Source organism: Drosophila arizonae, chromosome 4 (genome assembly GCF_054131065.1).
Source record: "Drosophila arizonae isolate 15081-1271.41 chromosome 4, UAZ_ARI_1.0, whole genome shotgun sequence".
In the NCBI taxonomy this organism is placed as follows: domain Eukaryota; kingdom Metazoa; phylum Arthropoda; class Insecta; order Diptera; family Drosophilidae; genus Drosophila; species Drosophila arizonae.
This window is the reverse complement of record NC_142924.1, coordinates 2,150,143-2,163,089: the sequence shown is the minus strand read 5'-3', so window position 1 is coordinate 2,163,089 and position 12,947 is coordinate 2,150,143. Positions and strand designations below refer to the sequence as shown.

General features: G+C 40.2%; 1 protein-coding gene across 2 annotated transcripts in view; it reads left to right on the top strand.

Moving 5' to 3' along the window:
• Nucleotides 1-12,947, top strand: part of LOC108612739 (arginine kinase 1) — a 22,277-nt gene extending 9,330 nt beyond the window's left edge. Inside the window, exons 1-2 of one of the 2 annotated variants that reach the window (XM_018005717.2) lie at nt 9,278-9,990; nt 11,817-12,947. In XM_018005717.2, coding sequence (XP_017861206.1) covers nt 9,872-9,990; nt 11,817-12,900 — 1,203 coding nt within the window. In that variant the 5' untranslated portion in view covers nt 9,278-9,871 and the 3' untranslated portion in view covers nt 12,901-12,947. Of the gene's footprint in view, nt 1-9,277; nt 9,991-11,816 lie in introns of those variants that run through there. The other variant, XM_018005716.2, reaches the window with a different exon arrangement.

Here is a 12,947-nt window from a genome sequence, read left to right as displayed (position 1 = left end):
CTGCCTCTGCACACAGTACGAACTGTTCACAGTTCTTGAAACTGTTCCCCCTACTCCCGCATGCCGTTCCCACTCGCACACATTCGTATGTGTAGATGTGTATGTGAATTTGCCAACTTTTTTCTTTTCGGTCGCAGCTCAGCTGTTTTTTGAGTAATGCAAATACTGACACTAAGCTAAGAAATAAGAAAAAAAGGCAACGCAAATATAAATAAATGTACTCGTATGGGCTTTAGTTACGCCCTGGGAACAATAAATTTCGATTAACTTTGATTACTTTCGTCAGGCTCGTCACGGGCCCAGCCCGCCGTTATAACTACTACTTGAGTGTCGTTATAAATTAAATACACTGTTGCATGTGTATTAGTGTTCCTCAATAATTAAGCAATGAATGGGTGTGTGTATGTGTGTGTGTGTCATGTGAGGCAGGCATCGTTAACTCTGCTCAGTCAGCACAAGCAGCGCCAGCAGCACGCCCCCATATAGGCTGGCCATATAATCCGGCGCTGCAGTCGCGCCGCTAACTGTACATAATGTTCTCTTGGTATGCGTGTGTGCATTTAGTTGCAAGGCGACGCATTTGTCTCTCTCCCTCTCTCTCTCTCTCTCTCTCTCTCTCTCTCTCTCTCTCTCTCTCTCTCTCTCGTTCGCTCTCTGCTGCCTTCGCCACATATCCGCACCCACTCGTACACAGTTGCATTGTTGCAAACACTTTCCTTTTTCGCATACACTTACACTGCACAACAAGGTAAAGCGATTGGCCGTACTGCTTACACTTGCTACCGGCTGAAGCTTTCTAGCCATTTCACTTCTCTTTCTCGCTCGCATTTTATGAATAAAACGCAAAGCTTTATTTTGTTTTTTCATTTTGTCATACGTCACGTCCTACGTCAATTGCTAGGCCACTAATACAGGCGCACAGTGGCAGCAGCAGCAGGCAACAACAGGCAGACAGCGTAACAGGAGGCAGGCCTCACGCACACACGCATACACATGAGCACAGTTAAAATGCCAAAGCAAAGCTTTTTTGCTCGTCTCTCTTTCTCGCTGCCTGCGCTCACATCTGACTGTGTGTGTGAGTTGAATAGTTTGAAAGTGAAAGAAAGAAGAAGGGTGCCGCTGTCGTTGCTGCCTCTGCTAGCGCTGCTGCTGCCGGCGTCGCGGTCAGACTGACAGTCGACTGCAGCTGAGCTAAAGAACAAAATTTTCTGATCATTGTAACGTTGGACGTTGAATTCTACGGTTGCAAAGGTGAGCCGTTCTCCAAAGAAATAAAGAATAATCTAATACCATAAAGACAATCAAGTGATATAAAATTATAGATATACATAGTTAATATATAATAATCATAAAATAAAATAAAATTATTTTAAGTGTTGTGAGATCTGAACGTTTATGCAATAGGATGTGTCACCCAACTCTTAATTACTTTTGCGGTCAGTCGAAAGTGCAGTTTGCCAGCTTTTATTATATTTTGCATGTGCCAAAAGCGCAACGAAACCGGTTACCGGCATAAAAATTAAAAAATACAAACAAAAAGTATTTCTCAATATAGATGCAACGTTTTATGGCGGTGTATCCATATTTTTATTCTCGGCTCTTTCTTCCAACCGCTTTTGCAATTGCGAAATGGGAAAAAAAAATAAAACTGGTTTTTGCCCTAAGGGCAGAGCTAGCAGGGCTTTGTGGCCAGCCTTTAGGCAGCTGCTGTGCAACTGTTGAGCGCGCTTGCAATTTCGTTGCTGAACACAATATACAAACAATACAAAAAATATACCACTATCTATTAAAGATAACAAGAAAAAATACCACTAATTACGACTGGTGCCGAAAGATAAGAGCTTTAGCAATAGTTGTTGCCAAAAAAGAAAAAAAAAAAAAAAAACAGAAAAAGTTAAAAATGTGTGCAATCAGCATTAGCGACACTTGGCAGTCTTCGCCGCCCGCCACGCCCACCGCCCTTAGCTGGCAAACTGTATTACAAATAAGCCTTGAACTTGCTACTGCGAAACAACAAAGATATATAGGTATTTCGCGGTCATTGCCAAAGCGCATTGCATAATCACTTATCGCACAGGCAGACACACACACACTCACACAGATAGCCATCGACACCCACACCTACAGTAATGGCCAAAGATATTGTATCAGCTGAACATTAGCTAGCATCCAGCTTTGCGTTATATAAGTGCCACAGTTTGACAGGCAGCGTAAATTACTTGCACCCCAGGCCCTGGCTAAATTTAGTAAGCAGCTAAAAGTCGAGTTGCGGCTAAAAATACGGGACCAAAGCAAATAAACATAATCAAAGCATATATAATACATAAGTATTATATATGTATACATGCGGTATATATGAATCAATACCTGCGCATATATTTATAGCCGCGATATATTATCCAGTTGAGTGCTACAAAAAATAGAATCGAAATTGTTTAGGGAAAAAGCTGAGTTGTTTATTTGATTTTATTGTTTATTTTGTTTTTATATATACATTATTTTTTCCCTAACAGCGATTCGCGCAAATTTGTTATACAAATTGCTGAGCCAACCGTTAATTATTCAATTGAAATCTATTAAAGCGGTCGAGAGAAAAAGAGAGAGAGGGAGTGATAGAGAAGCAATAGCTTAAACAACGTTTGCATTGGAAAACCTCTGACGGCAATTTTCACGCTTTTCTCTATTAAAGAGTAAACAAAAGCGCGCTCCAGTTGCTAACTAACTGTCAAGAATTGCATAATCCCAAAAAAAATATAGGGGTTGGGTTTGTAGCTTCGGCTAGACAGGAAATTAAATTGCACGACTAGTTGCCTCTCATTCCCACCAACACAGGCACAGCAACAAAAAAACTGCCAGCTAGACGAATCCACATATATACACCCACACATATATGAATGTGCGGGTGTGTGTTTCTGTCTGAGTTGCTTTGGCAGCGAACCTCAAAACAAATAAACAAACTTTTGTAATTTCAGTCAGAATGTGTAAACAAATCACGAGCAGCTAGCACAATATATTGGCCTGCTACTGTAGCAGCAAAGCTGCTGTGCAAGCTTTTATCGCGCGCGCACAGGACTTTCTTGTAGCTTTCAGTCTTATCAAAGCTATAACGCGCTTTTAACAGGGCTGTTAAATAACATCAACGTTTGCAGTTACGTTCAACAGTTACAGTAGCAGCTGAAAAAGTGTGCCTGCCTTGCGACTGCAGTTGTTATTAACAGTTACTGTAAAGTTTGAGCCCACTGTTGGAGTTATATAACATAAAATGATACAGTACACTGTTGCTGTTGCTGCTGCTGCGGCAGCTAAATGACTGTCGCGTCTGTCCCATTTGTACGCTGATTGTCTTCGCAGACATTTTATAAATCAACGACATCCGGGCAATAAGCGCGAAAATTCTTGCGAAATTTATGACACAAAATGAAACATAAGCATATATAGTATATAACGCGCTCTTTCGCTCTGCCTTATTGAGCATTTGCCAAAAGAATTTTAATTAAATTAGCAACAAAATTCATCAAATATATATTAATTTATTCTTTCAACTCTTGAATAATGCGGGTATGCTGCAGCCCTCTTACTGCTCCCCCTTATAAATATAGGGTATTTATTGCTTGTTGCTGGCTGAGCCTTGATACATTAGGGTGGTTACTAAATACTTCGTAGAGGGTAGACTTAAGTGTTTGATGAGGCATGAGGGCGATCAGTTAACATTTTCAAAGCTAATTAAGTGACGAAATTCTTGACGCTAAGTGAAATTTCAAGGGATATTTTCGCACAGCTAATGAAAAATGCAAAGTATATTTTTTTAAATGAAAAATTTCCAATACGATTTAAATGATAATAAATACCTAAAAAATCCTATAATTTGCTGTATTTATTAACAAATTATAAAATTATTTTTAAAAAGCTTTCTATATATAAAATAGCAGCATTTGTCCTATTTCCCAGTTACTCGTATAATTTCCCATTATTTATTTAAAAACTAAAGAAAATACCTCAACATTTGGCATGATTCCCAACTATATATATATCTGTAGTATATCATTGGATAAACTATATTAAGTTTTTCCCATTATTTATTAACATTAATTTCTCCATGAATAAAATAACGCAACATTTGCAACATTTCCCAATCGTATTAAGCCATAGCTCTATGTCTGCCGCTTGTCATTAAACTGTTTCGATTTGCGACTTGTTTTCCAATGGCAATTGCAATAGCAATAGCAATTTCCCGTTACATTCGCGCACGTTTTGTTTTGGGCCACGTCAATGTCGTTGGCCAAATACACTTGGCGCACTTGTCTGCATCGCCTGCCAATTTCTTTGTGCAATCGCGTCAAGCGCAGCATGGTTCCCCGTTTTGCAATTAAGTCACACACACATGGACTTTTAGAGAGGGACAGGGAGGGGGTGACGGATGACAGGCAAATACCCCCGTCGAGTTTCGAGTCTTTGGTTCAATAACCCATGCGATTTGGCCATAAACTGGGAAATTGCAGTAAGTCATTGCATTTTGGCTGCCAGTCAAATGCGATTCTTGGCCAGGCTTTCGCTTTCGTTATACCCTGTATTTCTTGGAAGTGGCTCAAGGGGTAACTCCATTTAAAAGATATTGCCCTTTTTTTTTAGTTGCCAAATTTTCCTTATCATAAAAGAGTATAAATTCCATAAAATCAGCCCCAAAAATCAACAATTATTTATGCTCTATAATAGATCTCGCTCTCCCATTTTTCTCCCACACAACCCTTTATTCCTCTTATGAATTTCCCTCTAAGAAATTCCGCATTTTTGCTAAATAACAGTTAAAAGTTAGAATCTGTCATCTGCAACGATGGCTGTCTACAGGGTATCTGCTAGTCGATCACTCTCACTCCCTTGCTTGCCGCCCGTCTAGGCTGTCTGTCTAGCCTTCAGCCAATAGAGCTGAGTTGGCCCTAAGTGGACTATCTTATCCGCTTCGTCAGCTGTTTGCTGCGAGATCAACTTTTCGCTTCGTTTCGCTTTCGAGCTTCGACGCCGGCAATTGCAGTCGGCAATCTCTGTTAGCTTATCAGCTGACTTGGCCAACTCTCCCTTGCACACATTCTCTCGCTCTCTGTCTCTCTGTCGCTCCCTCTCTCTTTCTCTGTCCCTCTCTCTTTCTCTGTCCTTCTCTCTTGACTGTCTTTCTCTCGCTATTTCTCTGCCTGCGTTTGCTGTGAGGCATTTGTTAACTTCATTCAACATTCGCGTATCACAGTTAACCGTTAACAGTTGCCAATTTCAATTCGCGTTCATTTAACGCGCTCTCGTTCGCGTCATTCGTAATAACGGGTTATAAAGTAGAGCCTGAGCCATAAATTAAATAGATGATATATAATATATGTAGTGAAAACTCGCTTGACATAGACGAAATCTTTATTGTAGATTGCTTAAATATATAACAGAAAAAATAATTTCAAATAAATTATTTTTAATAGTTTCGAGTTTTAAATAAAATACATATTTTAAGTTAAAAAAAAATAAATAAAAAAGGAAGAAAATTTAATAATAAAAATTACCTAATAATAAATGACTTAAAAACTATATAAAAAAAAAAATAATTTTGTATAAAAATAAAATTCATATGCTACAAATTTGAAAAAAAAATAATAATAAATTTGATTCAAAAATATTATTTAGAAATTCCACAAATGCTTAAGGCAAAAAATCTATGATAATTCTTGAAACTCAATACGCTCAAGCGGGTGCTCACTGTATATAAAAGTGTATAAAAAACTGTCAACAATTTGCTTAGCTGTGCTTAAAAAATTGAATTTAAAGCTGCATCCTGTTTGCGTTCCTTTTGTTGCCGTTGTCAGGGTTGTCAGGTTGCGCGCTCCCGGGGCTGTGGCTTGTCTATATAGCAGAGTGGGGGATGCGATGGGGTGGGGCAGAATGGCGGCTAATGAAATCAGTTTTCAATTGTTGGGGCTTAATTCGATTTGCTGTTGCTTTTAAGTGCCGCATTTTGTTGTCACGGCCAAGAGAAGGCGAGGACTTGGACTAGGCTCTTCACTGTAGTGAGTGTGTGTGTGTGTGTGTGTGTGTGTGTGTGTGTGTGTGTGTGTGTGTGTGTGTGTGTGTGACATAAATTTGGTACACACTCGAGTTAATTGATTAGTTGGTCTGTCGTCAGCAGCCCGAGAGGAAGGCGGGGTTCGCCTTTCGGAGCTATTATATCAGCTCTATCTACAGCAATTGCACTCGCCAAGCACTTTGAAACGCCCACAATCTCGAAACTAGTGCAAAATATAAAAGTTAAATAAATCAGCTTATCTTTATGGGGCACTATTAACATGGAACACCTCTTTCATCATATAACTTCTCAAAGATAGCCAGAGCTAAGCAAAATTCCCAATTAGTGTGACAAACTAAGCAATTGAACTAGAAATGACTTTGAATGAAGAAAGAGTGAAAGAAACGTAGACTTGATTTGCTTATGGAATGATAGATATGCAATAAAACAATAGATATATCTTATATAGATAAGTTTTATTTATATCATAGACAGATCAGTTTGCTAGAGCTTTGATAAAAGCGATGTTAGCTATCTCTATAAGAAAGTATAAAAGGAAAGTTGATAAGAAAATGAGAGACAATTCTACAGAAAGATATAGATACATAACAAATTATAAGAAAATGCAAAACAAATGAGATGAAAAGAAACTTCTGGAATAAACGTTTGGAGCAGACTTTGACTAGCAATATTATATATAGATTTATATACACATAAGAAAATATAAATATATATTTACATATACCCAGCATATCTAGAGTTAATCAAGTTTTTAAGATCTTAGATACTATCAAAAGTAAGCATTATACAGTAGAGCGTAACTAAAGCCTGCTAGACTAGCTATTTGCAATTTCACTTAGCGAGTATGCACTGTATACGTATAGTTCGCAAGATAATCTACCTTTTAGCAAGTTTTTTATTCTAGCTAATAGCTAGAACTCGACAGATAACGTCTGGTATATGAAGTGCCGAAAGTTTCTGTTCACTTCGAGATAAGCTGTATATGAACTAGACCAGGCATTATGTAAAATATTTATAAGCATCCAGATACTCTAGCTAATCGAGCAGCTCTATAATATATGAGATCTTAGTCATATTTGTGTGAATGAATGTAACATAAATTGTTTTCAATTTACCATCATTAGGTGCAGCTTTGCGTATTAGTCATTGAAGTCAGAGTGTGAGAGAGTGGGAAATGCAATTAGTCACTGGAGAGAGAGAGAGAGAGAGAGGGAGAATCATTGCAGTGCTGACTAATAAAATTAGAGGCGAATGAGCAAAACCAACTTCATATTTAGCAAGAAAAATAAATAAATAAAAAACGAAATCAAATAATCTGGTACCAGACATGCAGCAGCATGCAACATGCCTCTGCCACGCCCCCCTCTCTTTACACGCCACTGCACAGGCGTGAAAAGTAACTCAAAAAGCTTGCAACTCCTTCAGCTAGAGCCGATTGCACGTGCACTCGACGAGTTTATGCGCTGCCTCTTCTTCTTCTTCTTCTTCTACTTCGCTTGTTGGCCGTGATTTCTATGCCACATGCCACATGCCGCATGCTGCCATTAGCAGCCCTCATTTCACACTCGAGCCGTCACTTCAACTTGACTTGACCGCCACTCGCCCCCACTCTTTGTCTCTCTCTCTCCCACTCCCTCTCCCTGCCTCCCCCTTTGTGCCTTTTAGGCGCAACAATTTTCAGCTGCCGCGTGTCACAAATTTTATCGATTTGCGCCCTGCTTGCCACACGCTGCCTCTGCCGCTGCCGCTGCCGCTGCTGCTGCTGCTGCTGCTGCTGCTGTTGGTGCTGCAGCTGGTGGTGGTTGCTGCATCAAATAAATATATCCTTCCGCATTATGTTGCGCTCTCATCCGGCAACAGTTTTGATACCCCCATGGCTGCAAATATATCCGATAAAGGGTATGCTGGGTGGGCAGAGATTATAGGGTATATCTCTAAATACTAGTTTGGGATGCTTAACTGAATCTATCTATGTGAACTGTTTATGAGCTATTAATGCTGCATAGCTGGACTACTACCAACTGTACTACGTACCATACTACTGATGTACTGCGACGACTTCTACAACTGTGCTACTAATAATTGTCCTACTACTACTAGTACTACTATTTCTACGACTTTTTCGAGTAATCTTCTACTAGTATACTACTTCTACTTCTATTACGTTGTTACTGCTCTACAATTTCTTTGTTCTCAAATTACTGTACTACAACTACTGTATTACTACTACTTCAATTAATGTACTCCTATATTAATTTTAATACTACTATTTCTACTACTATTTTAGTTTGCATATTTTATATAATTTTTTTTTTTTTTTTTTAATTTAAACTACTAAATAGGAGAATAGTATTATAACCGGTATTATGAACCACTTACATTATAATATTACTTATAGATATAGTAGCCTGCACTACCAACCCATACTGTTATATTATGCTGTGCTGTGCCTCTATTATACTATACTAGCTAACTGTACTACTGTACTACTATTATACTATACTAAATGACCTGTACTACTGTATACTAACTGATTAGTACTGTACTACTATTATACTATACTAACTGACTTGTACTACTGTTATACTATACTAAATGACCTATACTACTGTACTACTATTATACTATACTAAATGACCTGTACTGCTGTACTACTATTACTAAATGACCTGTACTACTGTACTACTGTATACTACCTAATTAGTACTGTACTACTATTATACTATACTAACTGACTTGTACTACTACTATTATACTATACTAACTGACTTGTAGTGCTGTACTACTATTACACTACTTGCATAGTGGTTAGGGAGGGTATTTGCTAGTCAAATACTGCTGCGCACTTTTACATATACATATGTATATTTGCATGCCGCCGGCGCCTGCGGCTAGGCAATGCTTTCTGCAGACTTTTTCAACCCTCGCCGGGCAACCCTCGCGCGCGCTTCTCTCTCTCTCCCTGTCTTGTTCTCGCTCTTGCTGTCTGACTCTCGTGCTGAATTGCGAGTTGGTCCCGGGTGGGCGCGTCCTTTAGCTAGTTGCGAATTGCCAAGCTACGGTGGAGCGAGAGAGAGAAAGAGAGAGAGAGCTAGCGAACGAGTCTAAGCGAAGCTAAAGCCGACGCTGAAGCTGAAGCCGCAGCCGAAGCCCGCATCATCGAACGCGATTTTGGTGGCTCGCTGTGCGGCGCGTCCTTTAGTCAGCAGCTGGCAGTTTGCTCCTTAGCACCTTTGTGTAGCACACGCGCGCGCGTCCTTTTTTGCTCCCTAGTGTGTAGCCTAGACTCTTGTGTAGTAGCCTTTTTGTAGTATACCTTTGGGCGCGGCAACCAACAACAACCGACAACAAAAACGAAACGAAAACCAGACCAGAGGATAGACCCCAAGAAGACAACTTTTTGACAACTTTTCAGAGCATCTCTAAGACGAGCGAACCACCAAAAATATTTCTAATCAATCAAAAAGCAATACGAATTAAGCGAGTGTGTGCGTGTGTGTACTTGTTTGTGTGTGTGTGTGTGTGCGTGTCTGATTTATATATACATATATGTATGTCTTTAAATGTGTGTAAAGTAGTTGAAGCAGCTGCATTGTGATTTCATTTTACCTGCAAAGAGTCCCACAAAAACAAAATCAAAGACAACAACTTTTTACACACACCAACATAAAAAGACAAACTTTTTGACCAAGGCCAAATTTTTACTACAAAAACCAATCTTTACAAAAACAACAAATCAACGAAAATCTTAAGAGAACTTTTACTAAAACTTACAACTTAAATCTTAAAACTTAAAACTAAAAACTTAAAAAAATGGGTTTGTGCGCTTCAAAGGATAAAAAGGAAAAGGTGATCGAAGGCGATGCCGGCGCCACAGCCAACGGAGGCGAGCCCAACGGCACGGCCACAACGCCAGCCGCTGGCCAAGATGGGTGTGTATATTTATATATGCGAGGGTGGCAACAAGAGTTGGCAAGCTGAAGAATGCTGAAGAAGCCGCAAGATAAATGGAAAAATTAAACCTTAATAAATATGGATAATATAATTTAGGCATATGCCAGTTGATGCTTTCAGATGCAGCAGGCATATGTGAAATACGAGGGTGGTTTCAAGAATGTCGAAATAGAGTTTGGGAAAGAAATCAAAGTGAAGCTGGAAAAATGGGGGAAAATAGTTTATCAAAATTGCTGAAATATATTTTGTTTATATATTAAACTTATATGAGGAATATGTATATTATACGAGGGTAGTTTGAAAAGTGTAAAAGTTGAAAAAAGCTAAAAAGATGTAAAAATAAACATTTTTTTATTCAACTATCCATAGATATTCTAAATATTTGATATATCTTGGCATATTTTATATACGAGGGCGGTCTGAAAAACTCTAATTATAAAGAAGCTAAACTAAAAATTTTGAAATATAAATATTTATAGAGTATAAAAATACTGATTTTATAATGAGCTAAAATTCTTTTTTTGTTTTGCCAAGTCACCAATTATGTAGTCCCACCTCTTCTATATATATAGCTAATATGTACATAGCATAGACAATAGTTTGTGCGCCGCTTTTTGGGGCTTGTCATAGGTCCTCTAAGTGCGTGTGCTTGGCACTGCTGCGCTGCTGCTGCTGCCGCTGACGTCAGGGTGTCCAAAGAAGAGAGGAGAAAAAAGTAGAAAAATAGAAAGAATACTAAACTGGGCATAAAAATATTATTGCCCTGGTCCTTTTTTTTTTTTTTTTGTTGTTTTTGACCGGGGCCCAGACCACGAAATCCGGGACCGGGCAGACAAGAGGCGCGCATGTGCCGCACGAAACGGGGGCAGGGCGGGGCAGCATACGCTATATATAAAGGCTGCATGCTATGTACTCTCGCGCGCTCTCTCTCTCTCTTTCTCTCTCTCTCTCTCCTGTCCTATCGACACTCGGTATGCGTATTCAGCGACAGCCGGCAAAAACATTTCAGTCATTCAGTTAACTGAAGCAGCAGCAGAAACAGCAACAGCAACAACAGCCCTCACGCAGCCACGATTTGGCGTAGCAACCCCGAAATATTTGAGGCAGCTCGCTTCTTATTTTTTTTTTAATGGGCTCTATTTGAAATTGCGCTGTCGCGTGTCTCTAGAGATTCCCAACTAAATGGATGAAAAAACATGGGCGAAAAACATTGCCGACTTTTGGGCGCCAGAATGGACAGAGCCTAAAAACCAAAAGCAAACGAAATGAGCTGAGCAAATAAATGTTTTCCAAATCGTTGGAAATATTGAGCAATTAGTTTGATTGATTGATATGTAGATCTAGATAGATAGATGGGGGAAATAGGAAATATGTCCTAGAGGTAGAAGGAGCTGAACACCTAGATTTAGTCATAAACAATATATTAATATATATTATATATTTTTCTATATGCCTTATTTATTTACAAATAAGTTTTACTACTAAACTGATAAAGAAAATATCTTAAAATATCTGATTTTAATATGCGAAAATTACATATGGATTATTGTTGATATATCCATCGATCGTAGACCACTCGATCAATAGGATCTTTTTAGACCAATATATATGATATATTAATATCCTATATGATATTAAAGTCTGATCCTGATGGTACTTTAAGTGTATTGAAGCCAAGAAGATCTAAATATGGCTTATATCTAGAGGGTAAAGTAAAGTTAAGTTTAATTTTAAAGTGATTGCTGATTCCCAGAAGTAACTCTTAACTAACTCTATTTTCCTTGAACTCTTCTCATTCTTGTAGCAAACAAGACACCATGGTTGACGCTGCTGTTCTCGCTAAACTGGAGGAGGGTTATGCCAAGTTGGCTGCCTCTGACTCGAAGTCGCTGTTGAAGAAATACCTGACCAAGGAGGTCTTCGACAACCTGAAGAACAAGGTGACGCCGACCTTCAAGTCGACCCTTCTGGATGTGATCCAGTCCGGTTTGGAGAACCACGACTCTGGCGTTGGCATCTATGCCCCCGATGCTGAGGCCTACACAGTGTTCGCCGATCTGTTCGATCCCATCATTGAGGACTACCATGGTGGCTTCAAGAAGACCGATAAGCATCCCGCATCGGACTTCGGTGATGTGAACAGCTTCGGCAATGTCGATCCCACCAACGAGTATGTGATCTCGACTCGTGTCCGTTGCGGTCGCTCGATGCAGGGCTATCCCTTCAACCCTTGCTTGACCGAGGCCCAGTACAAGGAGATGGAAGAGAAGGTCAGCAGCACTCTGTCCAGCTTGGAGGGTGAGCTGAAGGGCAAGTTCTATCCATTGACTGGCATGGAGAAGGCCGTCCAGCAGCAGCTGATCGACGATCACTTCCTGTTCAAGGAGGGCGATCGCTTCCTCCAGGCTGCCAATGCCTGCCGCTTCTGGCCCACGGGTCGTGGCATCTACCACAACGACAACAAGCGATTCCTGGTCTGGTGCAATGAGGAGGATCATTTGCGCATCATCTCCATGCAGCAGGGTGGCGATCTGGGCGAGATCTACCGTCGCCTGGTGACCGCCGTCAATGAGATCGAGAAGCGCATCCCATTCAGCCACGATGACCGTCTTGGCTTCTTGACCTTCTGCCCCACCAACTTGGGCACCACCATCCGTGCCTCCGTGCACATCAAGGTGCCCAAGCTGGCCTCCAACAAGGCCAAGCTCGAGGAAGTCGCTGCCAAATACAATCTCCAGGTGCGCGGCACTCGCGGTGAGCACACCGAAGCCGAGGGCGGTGTCTATGACATCTCCAACAAGCGTCGCATGGGTCTCACCGAATACCAGGCCGTCAAGGAGATGTACGATGGCATCACCGAGCTGATCAAGCTCGAGAAGAGCTTGTAAGCAGCTAACTCTCTAATCCCTTAAAAAATAAACAAAACAAAAACCAA